Consider the following 23,133-nt stretch of genomic DNA (forward strand, 5'->3'; position numbering starts at 1 on the left):
CTAAGGATTCAGGGTCACCTGGTCCAGCCCTAACTATATGCTTTAGCAAAAAGGAAAGTTTGAAGCCTAATCTTGAAAGTAGAGATAGTGTCTGTCTCCTGAATCCAAACTGGAAGCTGGTTCCACAGAAGAGGGGCCTGAAAACTGAAGGCTCTGCCTCCCATTCTACTTTTAAATACTCTAGGAACAACAGGTAGGCCTGCAGTGTGAGAGCGAAGTGCTCTAATAGGGTGATATGGTACTACAAGGTCATTAAGATAACATGGGGCCTGATTATTTAAGACCGTGTATGTGAGGAGCAGGATTTTGAATTCTGGATTTAACAGGAAGCCAATGAAGGGAAGCCAAAACAGGAGAAATATGCTCTCTTTCTAGTCCCTGTCCGGACTCTTGCTGCAGCATTTTGGATTAGTTGAAGGCTTTTCAGTGAGTTTTTAGGACATCCTGATAATAATGAATTACAGTCATCCAGCCTGGAAGGAATAAATGCATGAACTAGTTTTTCAGCGTCACTCTGAGACAGGATATTTCTAATTTTAGAGATGTTGCGCAAATGGAAGAAAGCAGTCTTACATATTTGTTTAATATGTGCGTTGAAGGACATGTCCTGGTCAAAAATGACTCCAAGGTTCCTCACAGCGTTACTGGAGGCCAAGGTAATGCCATCCAGAGTAAGAATCTGCTTAGATAGCATATTTCTAAGCTTTTCAGGGCCGAGTACAATAACCTCAGTTTGATCTGAATTAAGAAGCAGAAAGTTAGCGGCCATCCAGGTCTTTATGTCTTTAAGACATTCCTGCAGTTTAACTCATTGGTGTGTGTTATCTGGCTTCATGGACAGATAGAGCTGGGTGTCATCTGCATAGCAGTGTAAATTTATGCCATGTCTTCTAATGATGTTGCCTAAGGGAAGCATGTATAATGTAAACAGCATTGAACCCTGTGGAACTCCATAATTAACCTCAGTGTGTGAAGAGGACTCTCCATTTACATGCACAAACTGGAGTCTATTAGGCAGATATGATACAAACCACTGCAGTGCAGTACCTGTAATACCTACAGCATGTTCTAATCGCTCTAATAGGATATTATGGTCGACAGTATCGAACGCTGCACTGAGGTCTAGCAGGACAAGCACAGAGATGAGTCCACTGTCAGAGGCCATAAGAAGATCATTTGTAACCTTCACTAAAGCTGTTTCTGTGCTGTGATGAGCTCTGAAACCTGACTGAAACTCTTCAAATAAGCCATTCCTCTGCAGATGATCTGTTAGCTGTTTGACAACTACTCTTTCAAGGATGTTTGATATAAAGGAAGGTTGGAGATTGGCCTATAATTAGCTAAGACTGCTGGGTCTAGAGATGCTTTTTGAGTAAAGGTTTAACTACAGCCAGCTTGAAGGCCTGTGGTACATAGCCGATCATTAGAGATAGGTTGATCATATTTAAGATTAAAGCATTAATTAATGGCAGGACTTCTTTGAGCAGTTTTGTAGGAATGGGGTCTAAAAGACATGTTGATGGTTTGGAGGAAGTAATTATTGAAGTTAACTCAGAAAGATCAGAGAGAAACAGTCTAAAATATCAGTAGTTATCAAATTTGGGATTTTTATTTCAGTAATGGTTACATTTTATTTGTAAAGAAGTTCATGAAATCATTACTAGTCAAAGCAGGGGTGGGGAACTCCAGGTACCAAGGCCCGGTGTCCTGGCGGTTTTAGATAACACGCCCTGGGTCAGCACACCTGAATCAAATGATTAGTTCATTAGCAGGCCTCTGGAGAACTTTAAGACATGTTGAGGAGATAATTTAGCCATTTAAATCAGCTGTGTTGGATCAAGGACACCTCTAAAACCTTCGGGACCTGAGGCCTGGAGTTGCCCCACCTCTGTTTTAAAGGGACGGTTGGCTCAACAGAGCTCTGACTGTTTGTCAGCCTGGTTACAGAGCTGAACCTATACCTGAACCTGGGGTTGTCCTTTCATTTTCATTTATTTATTTATTTATTTCACACTTGGTACAACAATTCAAACAAACCAACCACACTTTCTATCAAAAAGCACTACAACCATATGGTAAAAGGAGCAGGAAGAAGAAAATATTCTTATTAAACCCTGCCCGCTATCTACAATTCAACTTATATTACAAGTGGGCACCAAAAATCAGGGAACAAACTAACATTAACATTTATCTCCGGTCCTAACCCAAACCAAACAACAAATTTACAATCAGAATATACCACTCCACATAGTAACAAGGAGAAAAATAAAATAAAAATAAATAAAACATAATTATAATGGATCCTTTTTCAATGAACTCCAATTTCATTTATATTGAATTATCGTTTTAAGCATGTGTTAGATTTGTATTGTTGATTGTCATTTATGCTTAGAAATATTTACTTATATATGCTTAGAGTTTTGTAATTAGTTGTAGATTGGTAGAGGTTTTGATCCTTGATAGTCTGCAAACTTTGTGTGTATTAGACAGCACTTTGGGAGCATGAGAGGTCGTACCGTGTCTTATTGTTTTATGATAGGATTAACGTAGTTGCGTCTGTTCTAGTCTAAGTGCTCTTTGTTTAGATGAACTGCTGGACTTCCTCACCGTGTTATCTAGGGTGAACCATCTAGGGTGAGGGGGAGGCTACCCTCTTCCTGACCAAGGATGTTTGACCCTTTGATCAGCAGTCCACACACACACACACACACACACACACACACACGCGCAAGATACTCTTTGTGTGTATGTAGACGTCATATGTTAATGAACTTATGCATATTCATGTAACCTCAATAAAAGAACAGTGGTACGGGAGAACGGACGAGAGCAACTGGGGTCAGGCGAGGGAACGGCGTCTGTCCGGTTCTCTCCCGTGCACGAGAAACATGAAGAACTTTGCCTACTTGTGTCTTGCTTTGCAGTGTAATTATATTGCCTTCAACGTTCCAGCGGATGGGTTCAAGCTACAAACCTATCAGCATGTAACACTTTTTAAAACAATGTAAATTTATACAATTCTTTAAATTATAATGAAGAGAGTTCCACAGTCGTATACCGCTAACCGTTGGACTCATTAATCTTTGTGTTGTGTTAATCTAGCTGATGGTTAAAATAAAATTTCCTTCTGCCATCTTCTCCCCCTGAACACATTAAAAATACTCTTTGTAATTTAAAGGGCAAAATATTATTTTTAGCCTTAAACATAATAAATAGTGTCCGTAGTTTCACTAAATCTCCTAATTTTAATAATTTCGATTTTATAAATAATTTATTTGTATGTTCTCTATATTTAACATTATGAATCATTCGTATCACTTTCTTCTGCAATAAGTTTATAGATTTTATAGTTTTCTCATATGTATTTCCCTAAACTTCCACACAGTAACTAAAATATGAGAAAAACAATGAAAAATATAAAATGCGCATTGTTTTATAGTCTAATAAATCTCTAACATTTCCCAAAATATAAATGTTTTTAACCATCTTCTTTCTAATATACTCAATATGTGATTTCCACGTAAAATTTTCATCTACTATTACACCCACAAAGCGAAATTCAGTTACTCTATCAATCAATTCTCCATCAATGGACATAATAACTTCTTCCTCCTTTACACGATTGCCAAATATCATGAATTTCGTTTTTGTCAAATTCAAGGATAATTTATTTACATCAAACCATATTTTTAATCTTAACATCTCAGAAGTCATAATTTCAACCAAATCTTTCAAATTCTCTCCAGAGCAATAAAAATTTGTGTCATCTGCAAATAAAATAGAATTTAACCTTTTTGACACGTCACAGATGTCATTAATATATAAATTAAAAAGTTTAGGTCCCAAAACAGAACCTTGAGGAACGCAACATACTATCTTCAATCTTTCAGAGGTGTTACCGAGAAAATGTACATATTGCAACTTATTTTCTAAATAACTCCTTAACCATTTCAATGCCACTCATCTCACACCATAATTATACAATTTAGAAATCAAAATATAATGTTGTAACGTATCAAAAGCTATTTTTAAATCAACAAATACCCCGACTGTATATTTATTAGGGTTCTTAGGGTTGTAGTGAGATGTTCTGGCTTTGTGGAGGGCTTTCTTATAAAGCAACAAATTATTTCTCCAGGCTAAATGATGATCCTCTAAATTTGTGGCACGCCATTTCCTCTCCAGCTTACGAGTCATCTGCTTTAACTCAGTAACCAGTAGGTGGCAGACAGTCACTCTGATAAATAAGTGACTGGCCAAGTAATCCCTTACAAAAGTAACACAGGCCAGTTATGGTAACAAAAGCCATCAGTAACACAGAACTGCTGTTTTGCTGTGTTTCAGAGCAATAAACCTCAGTGTGCACCTGGATGAACCTCGTCCTCCTTCAGTGTGTAACAGTGACAGTAAAACTAAGACACAGCAGTGAATGTTTGGAGTGGGGGCTCGATGAACAGGTTGGTTAATGGAGGTATGGAGAAGCTGCAATTGGGGACGGTGAAACAGATTGATTCCTCTTCTAGTCTTAAATACTGCCTGCAGATTGGCCTGGATCTCCCACAGGTGAGTATAACAGGTGTAGTGATGAGGGCTCCGCCCAGAGGCGGGAGCACAGGGACACCATGGAAAAATCCAGATGACTCAGCCGGCCCATGACCACTTCTCATTTGAGACTTTTGTTAACAGCAGATCCTTAAACTTAGTTACAGCACTTTCAGAAAGACACCTACTGTGATGACAGTCCTCATGTGTAATCCATTATTCTAAATGTAAAGGCTACTGTAACTGATTTTCAACATCTGGATGTTAAAATCATCTACAATTACTATTTTTATCAGAACTGAGCACTAAATGAGATAAAAGTATGACAATCAGAAACTCTAAGGCCCAGATGGATGATCGATAACAACAAATAAAACTGTTTTTTTAGTTTTCTGGCTTTCAAGTGAATTAAAACTACGTCTACATTTTTGGGTGATTGATGAGTGTAAGAATGCTGCCACTCCTCAGCCTGTGCTTCGTGTGTGTGTGTGTGTGTGTGTAACCTCCGCCCAAACTCAGGTACAACCAGTCGAACTTAAAACACAACAAAACGAACATTCTTTGGTTTTGACTCATCGCCCATCACAGCAGCAAACACAGTGATCTTATTGGCTGAGCTCTGCTGTAGGCGGTGCTCGTGGATTTAATTGTCCAAACAGTGTCTGTGGTTCACTTCATTAACCATGATGTTTGCTGCTCTTGCAGGTGCAGCTCTGTTATCAACACACAGCCCTCCTCTCTGTTTCCAACAACACCTGCAGTTAAAAAAAAGAGTAAAAACAAACTGGTTGGTTCAGGTTGCAGCATTTTCATTGGTCGCTCTCTGTGGATCTGCCCTCACCTGTTCTGCACCTCCATAACAACCAGGTGAGAACAAACTGAAGAACCGATCGCTGTTGTTGCTGATCCAGCTGTGTGTGTGTCAACAGTACGAAGAATCCAGTGAGTACCTGATGTTACCTTAAACTTAGTTAAGTGACAGGTTTGCTGTCCTATCAGTACAAGAATGAGAATAAGCACAAATTATTTTTTCAAGTCAAGGAAAAGGAAAAGTTTCAGGTTTATAGAAAGATATTATTTGTAAATTAATGTTAATGTTGGATGTAAAAATACTCAACAAACCCCAGGAAGAGACTTTGGTGGCCTCAGTGTTTTCTCATATAAACACGTCTTTTACCGACATTTAACGTTTTACCTTTAATCACTTACTGCCCACATGTGCTGTGTCCGTGTGCCGTCAGTAACATTACTGATAATCAATAGTATATGTCTGCATTCCAAAATAAAAGTCTTTATGTTTTTCTTTCTGTCAGGATGAGCATGGAGGATCCAGATGATTCGTGCCCAGAAGAAATTCCTGGAGTTAAAGAAGCCTTGAAGAACAACGACACGGCTGGAGCAGCAAAAAGGATTAAAGAATATTTAGAAAAGCAAACCAATGTCTCGTTAAATATCGCCATCACAGGAGAAAGTGGTGCAGGTAAATCCACCTTTATTAATGCCTTCAGGGGGATAAAGAACAGAGACGAGGGAGCTGCTCCTACTGGTGTCACAGAAACGACGTCGGAGGTCACACCGTACCCCCATCCAGATAATCCCAACGTCACTTTATGGGATCTTCCTGGAATCGGAACCAAAGACTTCCCAGCAAGGAAATACCTGAAGCTTGTTGGGTTTGACAAGTATGACTTCTTCCTCATCATCTCAGACACTCGCTTCAGAGAAAATGACGTGAAACTCGCTCAGAAGATTAAGAAGATGAAGAAAAATTTCTACTTTGTTCGCTCAAAGATTGACAACGATATCCGAGCCGAGGAAAGTGTTTCCGACTCCAGCAAAGAGAAAACTCTCACAAAAATCAGAGACGACTGCATTCAACGTGAGTGAGGTCGAGTTTTCAAAATCATTTAAATCTAGTTTTTAATCGTTTTTTATTTGTATGAATCTGATGGTGTTGACATGTTTCCTCTGTGACGCAGGACTCAAAGACCTGGGCATCGAGTCTCCACGAGTCTTCCTAATGTCGAGTTTTCAGCTCCACAAGTACGACTTCTCTCTCTTACAAGAGACCTTAGAGACAGAGCTTCCCAAAGATAAGAGAGACACTCTGCTGTATGTCATGCCCAACGTCAACCCCGACGTCATCAGCAAGAAGAAAAAAGCTTTAAAGGTACACTTATACCTCTTGGCCACTCTGTCTGCAGCTGCTGCAGCTGTTCCCGTTCCTGGGCTTTCTGTTGCTGTTGATGTTGCTGTGCTCATTGGTGCTGTCACACATTTTGTACATGCGTTTGGTCTCGATGTCCAATCTCTGAAGAGACTCGCTATCAGAACAGCTGTGTCATACACTGAGCTGCGTGATGTCATCATTTCACCAGTGGCTGCGAAGGAAATTACTAAAGAGCTCTTCCTGAAGGTGTTCGCCCAACTTGGAGGAGCAGCTGGATTAATTGGAGCAGAGGAAGTATCCAGATTCATTCCGATAGTGGGAATCCCGGTAGCCATGAGCCTCTCCTTCGTCACAACCTACAGAGTTCTGAACTTTATCCTCAACCAGCTCGCTGAAGATGCTCAGAAGGTATTAAATAAGGCTCTGGTCTGAGCGTGAAAGGAAAAGGCAATGAACCTCAGTGAAACTGGGATTCACTCATGAAACTCAGTAAACCAGTCTCCTTGTACAGCTGGTCAGCTTCACACACTCAAACTTTTCTCATCATCACATACATACAGAAACAAACATCATCATATTATTCAGATATGAACTGTGTAAAGTGTAGAAGTCTGAGTCATTGTCATGTTTTTTCCTTTGTGTAAGTGCTTCCTCAGGACATCAGGAGATACGATGACCCACCTTCAACTAGTTGCGGCAGATGGCTGCACTTCCTGGGTCTCCTTCCTGTTAAAGGCAGTTTTTCCTTCCCTCTGTCACCAGGTCTTTCGTCATAGAGTGATGTCTGATTGTTGGGGTTTTCTCTGATTTGTAGGGACTTCACTGAACTTAATTTATCTGAGCTGTTTCTACCTTTACTCAAAGATGTCTTGTTGTTTGAATAAATTGTGATGAAACTGGTTGTTTTGCTGTATTATATTTTCACATCATAGCTTCCAGCATCATAAACACTGAGTTAAACAGACTGTTTGATGTAATGTGAGAATCAGGGGTTGTTTTGATGTTTTTACTTGCTGTTGACTGTGGATTGTGATGAGTGTTCACTGCCCTCTGGTGGCCAAAGTGAGAAACTACAACACAAATAATAACGATATGAATTATATTACTTATCACCATCACACCTGTTTATTATTAATAAAATGTTATTGATAAATAAACATCAGTGTTAGTGTGTAGGTCAGCCACTATATCATTTATAACTTACCTCAGCACTTCAGTCATCTGGTACTCTTCTACACCACGCAGAGGCTGTCTCCTCCTTCTTCAGCTTCCACCTGACTCCACCTTACAGTCTCCTGTCTGTTTCAGAGTGCACCTTCTGCATAAGACGTCGTCCACCTGTGTGCATGTACAGGGTGCAGGGTGGACGCAATATTAGATACCTTGACTCTGTGGTGTAGATTTACGTTATGCACAAAACAGAATAAGGATTAATGGTGGAGAATATTAACGCATCTAGGAAATAACAGAACAGACTGCAGCCATCAGATGTATCCTGAGTCCTTCGATGACAGCCTCATCACCTGTAACAAAGACAGGAAGGATGAACTTGAACCGGCTGTGACATCAGTGAAATGCATCGCATAGACACGAGGTGGCGCCATTTCACTACCAAATACTGTCAGTTTGTTTTGGAGCCACAAACAACAACAGGAGAGGAAACAGGAGACGCACTGCAGTGAACATTCACACAGAGAAATCTAAATCTAAACACGGAGCACACGCTGATCAGAGATCAATCGTTTACTGGGTTGTGATCAGTTACAGGGATGGAAAATAATCACAGGTGATGTTGTGAATATCTGACTGACATTTATATCACAGGTCTGTCGGTAAACTCGACCTCACCTGTTTGATTCGTATTATTATCTCCAGTTTTTTCCACCTGCTCTTCATCTCTGTGAAGCTGAATCTTTGGATTTAAAACTCAATTGTGAAATTTGGCAGAACTGCAGTTTTATCTATAATCTACAAGTTGGCCGGATGGTGACTGAGTGATGATGATGCCCCACATTGATAATTTTCATCTTCCTCAGTTCCCTGAAGCTCTGCTCGTTGTTTACCCGTTGCCACGGTGAATCTGTCCTGTCACCTACATGCGTTTCTGTGAAACTGGAAACTCGGAGTTAAAAGTTAGAGTTTGGTGAACTTGGTGCTTTGTGGAGCAATCTCTGATTGTTGTCTCAGATATTATCCCATAAATACAGAGAAATAAAGTTCAGCTTTGCTCTCAAACAGAAAACCTGCAGCTGACGTCTGACATCATCAGTTTCTGTTCAAAGTTAGAAAACAACAGAGATGGAGGCAAACTTCCTGCAAAAACCTCAAATGTTTTGAAGTTTATTTACTTATTAACTGTTATTTTGAATGAAATTTATTTTATTAAATAAAGTATAACATGTTATATTATGTAAAACTGTATTAAAAATACAGAAAGAAAGAAACTTGGATTCTTCTGGATGTTTGATTTGGTATCCAGTATTTATTTGTACATTTACCTGTTTTCCACTGATAATGCTGTTAATAAATAACTAATAAAAATCCCAGAAATGCTTTTTAGATTTCCTCTGTGTGGGATCATTGTTCTGTTGATTGTTTGGTCCCAGTTTGGTCCCAGTTTGGTCCCAGTTTGGTCCCAGTTGTAGCTGTGGAACAGACGACCTCACAGATGAGTAAATACTACTTTGATTACAGGATTTATGACTCACAAATCATCAGGCTTGGTGCTGCAAACATCTGCACGCTGGTCTCGTCTGTCCAAAGAAAATCGTTCTTGCTGTGTTTGATAAAGGATGAATTTCATGATTCCCTGATATGTAAAAACCTCAGAATAGAGGAAAGGTGTACTTTATTTTTACTATTACTGTAACAAACCACTGTCACTGGTGTTACTGTAACAGTGCGGTGTATGGGGCACACGGATGACACACAATGCAAATATTGTGGGTTCTCCTTCCAAATCTAGGCCGGGTTTATTTAACTAATGTATCTCATAACTCTAAAGTTGTTGTTTGTTTGTTTTAAGGCAACAGATTAGCATTTTTAAATAAAGCCAGCAAATCAAATGTTACAGTTTCCCACAAAAAAGAGAAATCCTTCGTGTCAGATGTGACCTTTGCGGAGGCGGGTAAATCACGTAGGGAGAACGTCCCCACGCGGCTGGTGACGGCTTTGCTGATCAAACCATCAGATAAGGAAGCTCCGTGTGAGTGCGAAGATCAGAGGAGCTTTCTACAGTCATCGAGCCCGAGAGAACGTGGCTTTGACTGCGCCTGCTTTGAGGTTTTGTTCTTTGTGGTGCCATCACCGTCTTCTTACCCACACAGAGCGAGGAGCTGTTAAAGAGCCACCGCTCTGTCAGGAGTCAGAAAAACATCGGCTCAGGGAGAACGCTCTGCAAGGTATGCATGCTCTACACTTACTGTCTACTGTCTCACTGCATTGTGATTTTAGTGTGTTTGTTTTCACTGTGCTGCATCTAAAGAAACGTTTGTTTAGATGCAACACAGAATTAATTTTAAAGTTTTAAAGAAATGATCAGACTTTAAAGGATAAAATGCCTTTCACAGATATTATTTCATATTTGGAGAACTGCCAGTTCTGCAAAAACATGAAACCCTGTTTGTTCCCAGTTTGCATTTTTAGAAAGGTGTTGTCTTTTCTTTACTGCCTTTCTCATTAATAACAGCCTCACTGAGGTTAGTGAGAACTGAAAGAGGTAAAGTGAGAGCAATATGAGCCTGTCACATTTGTTCCTCACGGCAGGTTTTTAAAGAAGTTCAAGTTCTTGTTTGTGTCTTTATCGCGGCGCTGTAGGGTCCATTTACTCAGAACTTAAATGTGTTTCCTCAAAGCTGTGAAAACAGCATCCATGTCCTGCCTCCTCATTCCAGAAACAGAACGATACATATCAGGTAATCACGTAATTAAGACGATCGTGGGGTCAAATACAGATTAATCTGACTGCTACCTGCTCCACATGCTAATACGAGCCTCGAAGGTTTACCCAGAATGCACTGTGATTTATCAGAAACAGATCAAGCATCAGGACACTGATGTTGGTTTCTGCTCCTCTGTGTCACAGATATAAAACCGCTGCAGTTTATTTATACCGATGCTCACGGCCTGTCGGCGAAAACCGTCTGTAGCTCGGGACTCTTGTGGCTCCAACACTTTAGTTTTTAAACAGAGCTTCAATGTGTTTCTCAGCTTTGAACATTTCATGTGAACATCTGATGGATTTGTGACATTGTTAAAAAATGCTGGAATTTTTTTTCAATGCTTAAATCTGAACCCACCGGCTGTGGATTTCAGGGCCTGGAACTCAGAAAACATCCACAGTATGAAAGTGAAGTGTAGCAATGTTTCATTAAAACAATAATAATAATGCTTCATTAAAAAAACAAGTTAATGTACCTAAAAAAAAAGATTCTGAGGCGTTTGGGTGGGAGGAGCCATGACCTTGTTTTTTTGTGTCATCTATCATAATTATAAGAAGCACGAATGCTGTGTGAGGAAAAAGCAAACGAGGACAAGTGACTGGAACATTAAGTTGTCCTGATGCTTCCTCCTCTCGTACAGATCCATCGCGCTCTGATTTCATGTGAAATAACTGACGCCTTCTCGCTCGCCCAAACTCTTTCCATCCCTCGTTTCTATCTGCTTTGATGGTTTTTCCACAACTGCTGTGACTCAAATCTCTAAACCCCAAACTCAACTTTCAAACCTCACCAATGCACCAAAACTGTCTTATTGGCAAACCACATATTAGGAGACACACACACAGTCAGTCAGACTAATGACGGCGCTGCAGAGGCTTCATTGTTAACGCAGCTACAGAAACGTGTTACAGCAATTCTACAAACACGTGAAGTAAAAGCAGAGCTGGACCTCAGATTACAGACGAGTCACACCTGCAGCTAATTTACAGCCACTAATTAACCCAACATGCAAGTCTGTGGCCTGCAGGAGGAAACCAGAGCACCGGCACACTCACCCCACACTTAAATATTATTATTATCATGTCCATGTAAAGCTTCATGTGTTAAACATAGCATTTTAATTTGGTGGGAAGCGTGAAAAGGTGTGAAATATGTGAGCCGGCGTCCCAGTGACTGCTGGGCCCTGACCTCAGGACCCACAGGAGTCTCCTCAGATCAATGAATTAAAATTTAACAAAGAAACAACACATAATATTAATTATTAATGCTGCTTAAAAGTTTTTACTTTGAAGGTCAGCTCTCGCTGTTTCCTGCTGTTTTCATTATAAACAGCTGAACAAGCAGAATTATTATCATGTTGGATTTTTTTAGTTAAATTTAAACAGATTTTTTTGATTTAGTTGCTTTATAAGTTTTAGTTTTCATTTCATGTAATTTCTGGGATTAATAATAATAATAATAATAATTATTATTATTATTATTATTATTATTATTATTATTATTATTATTGTTGTTGTTGTTGTTGTTGTTGTTGTTATGTGGGCTTATTTTTGTTACAGGCATGTTTAACTCAAACACTACTGTTGGTGGACAGAAACTAAAAATGAAACTTTTCCTGTTTAATTATCTGTATTTTAGCAGCTTTGTAATCACACGTTGTTCAAAGACACGATTGAACGAACTCGTGTGGGAAACGGCTTCAAAGCCTGCAGACGGATCCTTGCACAGACCCACGTTCATGAATGCATCAAAAGTGAGACATTTAAATCTCACACTTTGCATGTCCTCTGCTTTTTATATGGGTTAGGACTGTCTGTACGCGCTGCCCTCCATCTTCCTCCCTTCATCCTCCTCTGCCTCTCCCACTCTCCCACCCTCGCTGCTTTATATCAGCTCAGATCAGAAAAGCTGTGAACAGTTCTGAGTCGTCGTGTTTAAGAAGTGACGTTTGAAGTCTTAGATGATTTAATTCTGTGAAAGGATTTCAAAGAAGGTCAAATGAGGTACTTTAATCTCATTAAGGTGACACACTGTCTGTAGGTCACGGCCCACGTGTGGCCCGGTTTGATCTCAAGTAAAAATGCTTTATTTTAAAAAAAAAACAAACTTCAAAATTTATTTATTTTTTGCTAAAAATAGTTTAAAGATTTCTCCTGGAAAAAGCACAAAATTTAACAGCGAGCTGATAAAATCTAGATTCAGTGAATCTGAAACTGTTACATTTTATCCACACATTAGTTCTGAAAAATGTGGATCACGTTAGTTCCTCTGATTCTCAACAATAACAATAATAAATCTGATCTTGTTTTTTTATGTTAGTAATGATTCAAAGGAGCTCTGAAACAGTTTTACAGCCACAGATGTGACGACCTCACAGCCACAAACTGAAATGAAGCATAAAAACTCTAAAATTGACCCAACAGTTAAACTCAGCAGTAAAAGCCAGTCTGTGAAGATTCTGACTGTTTGGATTTGACATCATTATATTTGGTTTGTCTGCATCTAGACCGATTTTAACTTCTCATCCGACAGCATAGTTTTAATGACAAATAAATAAATTAGCGAGTGAATGAAATGTTATCCAGTGGCTGGACTGGAGGTTAGAGCTCGCCGGCTTCTTCAGAAATCAGAATCTGATTCAGAGAATCTTCGTTTGTGTTTGAACAATGCAAAAAAACTCTGAAATATCAGGAGAACAGCTTAAAGTGCAGTTCTGCAGACACAAAGCCTCTGCACTCCCTTTTTTTTTTTGTCATTTTCTCACTTCAGTTTGGCTCTTAGTGTTTGTTTTTTGACCTCATTACATCTGAGATGCCCTCTGATAACAATCGGATCATTTTCTAAGCGAAGCACAAAGCACGGCGTACCTGTGCAGGCGTCGCCTCGGGCTGAAAGTGGGTCATTCATAACCAGAGGAACAGCTGACACAGAACGATGGTTTATTTTCTGAAACCACCAGAAAAGGTGTGAGGAGTCTCAACCCCCGGTGTGTGCAGGGTGCACGCTGTGCTGGATTGATTTGTAGTGTTGGTGCTGAACTCTTCATATCTTCTTTCATCAGACAGCGCAGTGGTCTGTCAGAGGTCAAACCTGCTTTCTAATGATGGCACAGGGCTTTCCTTTGGTGTCATCACACAGAACCTTCTGTTGATTAATTTTGGCTTTTGCACCACAGGTTTCTACATCTGGAAGTAAAACTGCAGCTTTAGATCAGGACAGAAATCACAGTAATTCAGCTGTTTGTGAGAATCACATCACAAACTACTCAACACAACTGATGTTACAAAGTTTTCCTTCAAATCAAAGGATCTGATTCAAATTAAAATTGGTTCAATATTAAAAATTATTATTACAATATGATTCGTCACACGATCACACATTTAGAAATCAGGCGGTGTGTAAACTTTTACAACTTCAGTGTCCTGAAACTTTTGCATCTGCGTCTCAGACTCGTTCTGCTGAGTTTGCTGTTAAATGGATGAGACAGACTCATCCAGAGAAGAGATCGTTATGTGGCACAGAGCAGACAGGAACACAAAAACCACCAAAGACACTGTGCTGAAATTTAAGGTCGGAGCTGCTGTGGCGGCTTTACGTGGATACGTGGCAGAAACAGGAAGCTATTAGAGGCACAGACCAAAACACCCACATGTGACTGCGAGACCTTCACTGACTGGTGGAAGCAGACGCCGCGGCTTCAGCTCATGTAGCACGTCAGACACTTCACGCTGGAGAGATCCTTGATGTCAACATGACTGACCCAAAGACACGAGAAAGGTCGGCTTCAGGACGGCGTCTGGATGGGAACCCAGGCAGCGCAGCAGCTGGACAGCTTTCAGGAAACATTCACAATTTATGTGTTTTAATTCTTTATAGACAAGCGTTTTTTACAATGTACAACGTCTGGTTTCTGTGAGCGGTGGAGCATTAAATAACACGTCAGATCTACTGGGAACAATGGAGGCCGGGGATCCTCTCTGAAGTCTCTTTTCTCATTGCTCAACCTGAACAACATCACATGATCAAAGCTTCACTGACAGCGTGTTTCAGGTCCTTCTGCAAATGTCTCCAGTCAGTGCTTCACTCATCATGTTTCTTTTCTTCTCCAGGTCGCAAACATGACGGAGAGTCCTGCAAACGCGACATTTGGTGACTATGACAACGGTACTGAGACATATATCGATGACGATGGCTTCTGCATCATGGATCCTGACGCCAGTGAGGTCATCACCCAGACTTTGATCCACTCCATCATCTGCGGATTCGGCCTGATTGGCAACATCCTGGTGATGGTGACTTACATCTTCTACAAGAGAACCAAGACCATGACGGACGTCTACCTCTTCAACATGGCCGTGGCCGACCTGATCTTCGTGGCTACGCTTCCGTTCGTCATATACAACGAGCAGCACGATTGGTCGATGGGCATAGCGGCCTGTAAGGTGCTTCGGTCGTCCTACAGCATTAACCTCTACAGCGGCATGCTGCTGCTCGCCTGCATCAGCTGCGATCGGTACATCGCGATTGTTCGGGCGACGCGCTCTTTTGGGACGCGCTCCCGTGCCCTCGTCTACAGCCGCCTGATCTGCTCGGCGGTTTGGGTGTTTGCACTGGCGTTAACTCTCCCCACGCTCATCTACACTGAACCCTCTGAAGATAACTCCCCGGGGTCTGACCGCGTCACCGTGATGTGTCAGATGTCTTTCAACCAGACTGAAACTGCGGCGCTCATGAAGCTGCTGGTACCCAGCCTCCAGATGGCCGTTGGCTTCCTGCTGCCCCTGTGCGTGATGGCGTTCTGCTACTCCTGCATCATCTACACGCTGCTGAGGGCGCAGAGCAACCAGCGACACAAGGCCGTCCGGGTGGTGTTGGCGGTCGTTGCTGTCTTCATTGTCTGCCATCTTCCGTACAACGTGACCCTGCTGATCCACATGCTGTCTCTGTTCAAGCAGAGGAGCTGCGACGCCGAGAACCTTAAACTCAAATTTCTCAACATCTGCAGGACCGTCGCTTACCTGCACTGCTGTCTCAATCCCTTCCTCTACGCCTTCGTCGGGGTCAAGTTCAGGAACCACTTCCGCCAGATCATGCTGGACCTCTGGTGCTTCAGCAAAAGGTACATCTACACCGCTCGCTCGTCACGTGGCACGTCCGAGATCTGCATGTCAGGGCTGAAGTTGTCGGAAGGCTCCAACAACATGTCGTCATTCAGCGCTTAACACTTCAGCTATAAAGGGAAATCAGTCCGGCATTCATCGCTCTCAAGCTTTGCTGTGAAACTGTGCTTTAATCATAGAGACTGTGAGATGTTCTCATCTACTGCATCCCGTTTATATGACACAAAACTGGACATCAAGTCCAACAGCTGTCCTCAGAAACACAGGTGACCACAGCAGCTTATTATCCATCAAACTAAAAACACAGCTGCAGAATCTCACGCTTTGACTTCACGTATTGTTCTTGTGATTTAGAAGTAACTGTGTCGTGCAGGTTGCAACTGTACTCTTTGCTAATGAAGTTTGATGCTATAAACCGCATCTCTAACTGAACTAAACATAATGTAATTTTTTTAACGGGCAGGTTTGGATGTTTGGGACATCGAGGTCGGTTTTCTGTGACATGAACATGTAAACACATAATCCTGCAATCTGAGAATGAAGCGCCCTGTTGGAATAATTTGGTATTACAGTCGAGGTGTTTATTCCTGTTCTCGTGTCACCAGCAGGAGCTTCTTTTTTGTGTATGATGATTAAATCTGCTGTTTTTAAAGATAAGAAGTTAAACTTCTTCATTTTCTGGATCTTCCCATAACTGTCACTTGAACCTCATCTTCTTTTCTTGAAGCATGCTGTACACCTGCCCTGCTGTTTTTAATATTTGGCATTTTGTAGACCTGTGTTTTGTTTTGTTTTTGCATTATCTGAATAAAACTGTATGAAAATATCAGGGTTTTAATCAATATTAATTATTAATTTAACTGGATGTGCCAAAAGTTTGCAGACTAAAATGTATTTTTAAGATATTGTGTGCGTGGTTTCTCTGTGGATAGATATCATCGTACAGTTCTGAGTATCATGTCTGAGAGGAAGTGGGTAACCCGAGCAGAGCAGCGGGCCGAGCACGGGGTTCTGGGGAACGCCACAGCTAAACTGGGCTTTGGAGAAACAGGAAGATGGGAAAACTAGATGTAGATCAGATTAACAGTGAAAGGAGAAGTGTGGCAGCAGATTGTGACACCGTGTGCGGTTTCCAACAATGACTTTCTCAGATGTGCTGATAAGCAGAGGTTTCACAGGCTACAGACACGAGCACAGATAGTGTGCTCAATAATCCAGCTGTTTCATGCTCCTGCAGCCTGCTGTGGAGGACAGGGACCTCTGCGCAGGTCAGACTTTTGGAAGCACACATAAAACATTTTATTGAGCACTGATGTGTGAGTTCATGTTGTACCTCACATGTCATTGTTTGTGCCACGTAAAGGCCTCAGGACAGGAAATGACACATGAAACTGTCATTAATGGAGAAATTATGATCACTGGAGCAGGAAACTGTGTCTCTAATACACTAAATTAGTTTCAATCAAACTCTGTGCTGGCGTTTGTAGTTCCTCTGCAAAGTTTCCATAGAGATAAAAAACACTGAGGACAAAGCTGCCGTACTGACCAGAAAAATGTGTAAAACCTTTAAAAAGTATCACAAAGTGTTAGACTGTGTGTTTGAACAGCTGTACCTCAGACATAAAGCACTCTATCAAACGCTGGCTGACCTAAAACTGAAACTCCAAACTGTGTCAGTCACTGCTCCAGAAACCTCTATAACAACAAGATCAGTCCACGCTTGAACAATGGCAGCGCTCTGCTGGAAGCTGCTGCATCAGCATGAACTGTGAACACATTACTACAGTACAGGCAAATGTGCACTAGTAACACTGTTGAATTATTACTGTTAAAGTTTTACCCATAGCTTCTCAATCCTTACACGGTCACATAACTACATCCAGGCTTTGTTTGTTCGATCCAGACAAAGGTGACTGCGTCTGTGTGACCTGTTATGTGAATACAGCCGTGTGGGAGCCACAAAAACCCTGAATCTCAAATAAAAGCTCATAAAAATATTTCTACGATCATCAAACAGGTAAAATAACAAACAATTAAAAGAGCATCATTTCACCAACTGTATGGAAACAAAAAACAACCGAAGCTCAGATTTACTGGAGCGAACGTCACAAATCAGACGACGCTCTCATTACGCTCCGAACCGCAGACGTTTCACGTTCGATAAACTACAACATGAAGCGATTCCACAAAACTGCTACGACCCTTCTGTGAAGCCTCCACCTTGGACACCAACACAGAGCCGTTCACATCAAATCGCCATTTCCAGCCCAGTTAGAGAGTCGTAAATTGTTGTAAATTTTACAGCACGTTTTTCTCACCTTGCAACTTTTGACTTGTGGGACTGATGTAAATGTAGTGACGTTACTGTGATTCTACTGTCAGCCATGCAAATCAGCCAATAGAAGCCGAAGTTCAGCCTATTTAATCAACTCTGGGGCACAACGTCAACCATCCCATCATACTGAGAGTGTTGGTAATTCTTCAAAAAATATTCAAACAACAAACATTTTTTAGGCCTGTAAATAAAGTTCAATCATTTCTGCTGTTCAACAGAAATTTCTACTCACAGATGTGTCACAATGTGCCAAACACCGGCCTGTGTCCTCATTAAACCCACTGTGTAATTTCTGTGTTTGCACAGATGATGCTCATATGTGGTTTCCTGGAGTTTATTGTCCACTGTGCATATTTTCAAAGAGTTTATAACCAATATAATACAAACAAATTAGGTGATAAAAAAATATTCTTACTTCTTTTTGCTCCAGCCTTGGTAACTTTGACACAGTAACTTCTGCTGTAATATTTACACCTCTAAAGAAATCTCACAAGCGTTCGCTTTACTTTGATACCAAGATGTTTACACAGAGTCTGTAATTGCAGAGAAATACATGACTGGAGCACATGTAGAATTGACGGCTCCTTTTTCTTTTTCCACTGCTTTGCTTCTAACAAGCAGACACATGCACTGTAGAAAAACGCAGCTGCAGCCACTGCGGGCTGTCCGCTTACATGCATGCATACATACGACCACCAGGGGGCAGGATAGGACCATTACTGCATGCCTAGCTTTGTTGGCAGTTTCATGGATGTGAGGAGCGTCTACGCAGGGAACGGCAGCGGTCTCTGCGGTCAGGAGTCACAGCATCAGCTGATTTATGAGCATCCACCTCTCGTCACAGAAATGGCAGCTTGTAAAACGTTAGCGTGTTGACTGAGAGAGCATATCAGCCCCGGGCTCATTCCAGATGACTTGTTTTATGTTTTTCAGTTATTATGGATGAGCTGAGATAGATAGATACCTCAGGGCCTCAGAGAGGTCTCTCCTGTGCGGCCTTTTCATGAGGAATGTCAGAACATCTGGTACCTGATAACGAAAGCACTGGTTTCTCTCTTACAGCTGAGTGATTCTCCCAGGAGTCGTCACTGACGCATCGTGGGGGCTCATTTGGTTATCTGTGAGCTTTAACTGGAGCTGCACTGGTCCTAGTTAGCAAATCTACACCTGGTTAAATGAGACAAATCACAGCTAATAACACTTTGAGTTCCTTTGCTGGTTGATTAGAAGTTAAATTTGGAGACGTGCAACATTTCTTACACGGATTACAAAAGTGAAGCCAGTGCCAAAGTACCTTAAACCTGTATTTTTCTCTCATGTCCAGCAGGGGGCGACTGTGCTGTAAACAAAAATGCGATTTTTGAAGTCTTTCAAAGGTTTTTTTGGACATTGGCTGTTTTTCACTCATTTCCAGATGTTGTTCACTTGTATCTGAACGTTTTCAGAGGAGTGTTTTTGAGCTATGAATCATTCCAGTGTTGTGTCGTCACAGCTTAGCAAAGAGCTGCATCTTTGGCCTCTTTGTCATCAGCAGCCTGTCACACAAACACATTTATTCACCGTTCTTTAGTCGCATTTTTAAAAAATCCCAAAGATAACACAGTGAAACAGCATAAAGGGATATTTTTTGCACCAACAAGGTGATTCCTGAAGAACTGAAAACTTGTGGAGAAAAGGCCTGAGAACAATTATCTACAGCTGATGAATCTGAAAGTACGTTCTTTAGAAAAGAGCAAAAGATCCAGCAGAAACCTGACGGAGACCCTGAGAGATGATCTGGACCTTCAGCCGATCATCTTCTGTTCACTGAAGCCTGGGTTAGTGAACCCTAACCCCTGACCCCTAACCCTAGCTTCATCAGAAACTCTCTCAGTGAAGGACGGCTGTCAGCAAGTCAATCTTAATGAAGGGAAACAGGAGCAAAGGCTGATGTATGAAAATGACACAAGAACTGGACTGAAGATCCGAGGAACAGGTCTGACGGAGAGATGGATCCACACCCTGGTCCTTACGTTTGAGGTCTGCTGTGTGTACACCACAGCGGAGGCTGTCATGGTGTCAAATCTTTAAGAAAGTAAAAACAAAAAAAAAAAAGAGTCTTATCATCTGCGTATGAATATTTTTTCACTTTTAGATCTCTGAGAGCGATTTCAACAGATTAGTAAAAGACCCCAAACTCTTTGAGCCTCCACCGTGGTGTCACACAAAGGTGTGTGAAGACGAGACAAAGACAAATATCCACCAACAAAGTACCAAAGGAAACAGAATATCACACACAAACAGGGCACGACTTCAGCGAAACAAACTGAAGTTTTGACAAAGAGCTGAAGAAACGGGGCGAAACATGGAGAACATGCAGAGAACTGACTGAAGACTAGACACAGGTGAGGGCCAAGAGCAGCACGGCTGGGCACAGAAACACAAAGCATGAAGAAAAACCTCAAACAAGACGAGAAAAACCAAGTGAACAAACAGCCGCGAGCACTGAAACAGCCAAGAAATCCAAACAGAAACTCAATCGCATCAATCAGGAGTGCAGAACTCAAACCCTGAGACCAGGACCAGGAGACACGTCCAAGTCTTTGTATGCTAACACGCTGTCATGTAGGCAACCGAGGGGCAACACCCTGAGCTGCAGACACCCCCCCCTCACTGAGCGCCTGACATCAGCCCGTCAGCGCCGACAGGCCTCAGAGATACAGTCGCAGATGAACTCCCATCGATGAAAACCAACATGCATTCGTTTTGATTCCTCGTGCATCCAAGTGTCTCTCAGTGGTTTTGCTGATTTAGAGTTTTATTTTCTCCCAGGCTCTGTGAAGAAAGCTGCAGACAGGTCATTTATCTTTCTTTTTTAAGAGATGCAGACAGATGGTTCTTTTTGGCGTCACGGTCGGTGTTTGTGTGCCTGTGAACATACATTCCTCCAGTGTGTGCTTGGCCCATTTTATGCCTGAAGGAGGGCCGATTAGGGGGTCCTGGAGGCGAGGAGAGGATTATCACGCTGGGTCAGACTGTACCCCGCTGGCGTCCACCGAGGAATGCGGGCAAATCAACCAGCGGGCCGATCAGTCAGTCACGCACCGAGTCATCCCATCTGCCAGTCGGTCATCTGCCAGCGAGGCGCTCGGCCAGTCCTCACATGCTTGGCTCTCTATCAGCAACCGTTACTCTGCCCAGCACTCACACGTCTGAAATAATCGTATCTAACCTGGAGAACACTGACGATCAAACCTCCTCTTATCTGTGTCTGCGTTTCAGCCACAGGATACACTCTGCTTAGGCAATCACACTTTACAGACCTGGGAAAGCAGTTTGGTATTTTCATAAGGGGAGAAAGAGTCCCCCTGGTGGGAGGGGGGGTCATATGTAGCACTCTATTTGGCGTCGAGTTACAGCTGTAAATCTAATTTGTGTAACTTAAACGCTGGAAGCTGAAAAGAGCAAAGCTGAGAATGAAATCAGAGACTGAGGAGGAAAGAGGAACAAACAACCCAGCCTTCACTTTCACACAGACTAATGCAGCAACGCCACACAGGCTTCAACCCTTTCAGCATCTATTTTCAACATGCGGGGCAGTGTGGTGGAGTTCATCCGGAGCCACTCATGTCTGCAGGAGATGTGATGAAAGTGGGTCCGAGTTCAGGGACTGAGAGCAGCACCAGCCAGCGGGGCAGCAGGTAGTGCTGCCGTGTGCTTTAGCATGTGCAACAGAGACAAATCTGTCACTCTCATCATGGCCCAATGAGCAGTTTACTGCCTGTAAGGAAATCTTTTTACACCAAATGATGAAATGTTCCTGAACCTAAAGTGAGCAAAAGTTTAAAAAAAAAAAATCATATTTTGTTCTCAAGTCCTCAGACAGCTCTCTGCTCTCCTTTCTGTCCTCCGTGCAGCACACTCACACTACTACTGGCTTCAGGTGTGATTGCTTCATTGCCAGCACCTGTTGACAATTCACCAACAATATTGAAAAGATGCCAATAATTTTGTCCAGCCCGAGTTCTGTGTGAAACGCTTCAAATGTGACTTTTGTTCTTTTGGGGTTTTTTGATCAAATGCAAATAAACGAAATAAAGTGTAAACCAAAACATTTGTAACTGTAACAATATTCTGGGAGAAATGGTGCTTTTTCTGGAAAGATTTCAGGGGTGCTGATTATTTCGGCTGTGACTGTACATAAATAACATTGTTTACCATCCCATCCCCTCCAGTGCACAGGAATCATTATGTCATGTATGCGCGATGCTTCCAGTGTTAAGACGACACTTTTATTTGAGGATACGATGCCTGAACACATCTGCAGTAGCTTGTTAGGATTACCTTTTCTGCTGCTGATGGCGCCTCTGTGCAAGATGCATATTTGTGGTGGTCCCATCTGTTACCAGTTATAAATAAAACTGAGGTCTTTGTGCGTGTAAAGCAGCCATACTTATCAACGTGAGCATCCTCTCAGATTCACGAGTCTAAATATGGAAGGCTGCCGTTTGACATAAGGAGGTGCTTGCTTCACTTTTTTAAAGCGCTCGAGGCGAGCGTTCAGGACAAAAACACGAGTTTCACAAACATGTCGGAGATCATCGAGCAGCTGGAAGGAATAAATGAGTCAAACATGCCTCGTGTTTTCTGAGTATCACTGCCACTGAATGAATTAAGTCCAGTCCAAAGCACACTGGACACAAAGAACAGGAAGTAATCATGCTGAATGAAAAGATGCTTTGTTAGCAGTTAGCTGCTGATGCTAACATCACAGTAGATGTGATACAAACAGAAACGTTGAGGACATCAGGCTGAAGCTCCACAGAGACCTCCTGAGAGGCAGTTACTGCAAATGAGGCCAATAAGCTCTCTGCCAGGTTTGATGAGCACAACTTTTCCACTGAGCATGCAAACATTTCCTCGTCACTGTCTCCCATTACGATCGCTCTGGATTGCCATCGTTAACGCTGGCAGATAAGCACGCAAGCATTTAGAGTGAAGCTTGCTTGTGAACTTTACATGCAGTCTTAGTAAAATCTGCCCAAT

The 23,133-nt window shown here is 41.9% G+C and overlaps 2 protein-coding genes and 1 long non-coding RNA gene across 4 annotated transcripts; 2 read left to right on the forward strand and 1 right to left on the reverse strand.

Annotated features, from left to right (window-relative positions):
• Positions 1-5,167: 5,167 nt before the first annotated feature.
• Positions 5,168-7,869, forward strand: LOC120745056 (interferon-inducible GTPase 5-like). 2 transcript variants are annotated; one of them, XM_040049695.1, is made up of 3 exons: positions 5,168-5,409; positions 5,856-6,421; positions 6,522-7,869. In XM_040049695.1, exons 2-3 carry the CDS (start codon positions 5,857-5,859, stop codon positions 7,142-7,144), a joined length of 1,188 nt encoding a protein of 395 aa, XP_039905629.1. In that variant the 5' UTR covers positions 5,168-5,409; position 5,856; the 3' UTR covers positions 7,145-7,869. The 2 variants fall into 2 exon arrangements, with proteins under 2 accessions (XP_039905629.1, XP_039905628.1); XM_040049694.1 differs by having other exon boundaries at positions 5,170-5,484.
• On the reverse strand, positions 7,704-8,412 carry LOC120745082. Its single transcript, XR_005698557.1, has 3 exons — positions 8,164-8,412; positions 7,917-8,050; positions 7,704-7,782 (listed from the first exon to the last, which is right to left on the reverse strand). It is a non-coding gene; the product is annotated as an uncharacterized LOC120745082 (long non-coding RNA).
• A 1,333-nt stretch (positions 8,413-9,745) lies between these two features.
• On the forward strand, positions 9,746-16,638 carry ccr6b (chemokine (C-C motif) receptor 6b). Its single transcript, XM_040049709.1, has 2 exons — positions 9,746-10,113; positions 14,763-16,638. Exon 2 carries the CDS (start codon positions 14,772-14,774, stop codon positions 15,873-15,875), a length of 1,104 nt encoding a protein of 367 aa, XP_039905643.1. The 5' UTR covers positions 9,746-10,113; positions 14,763-14,771; the 3' UTR covers positions 15,876-16,638.
• Positions 16,639-23,133: the final 6,495 nt, after the last annotated feature.

This window comes from Simochromis diagramma, unplaced genomic scaffold, assembly GCF_900408965.1.
Source record: "Simochromis diagramma unplaced genomic scaffold, fSimDia1.1 OVJJ01000456.1, whole genome shotgun sequence".
NCBI lineage: Eukaryota > Metazoa > Chordata > Actinopteri > Cichliformes > Cichlidae > Simochromis > Simochromis diagramma.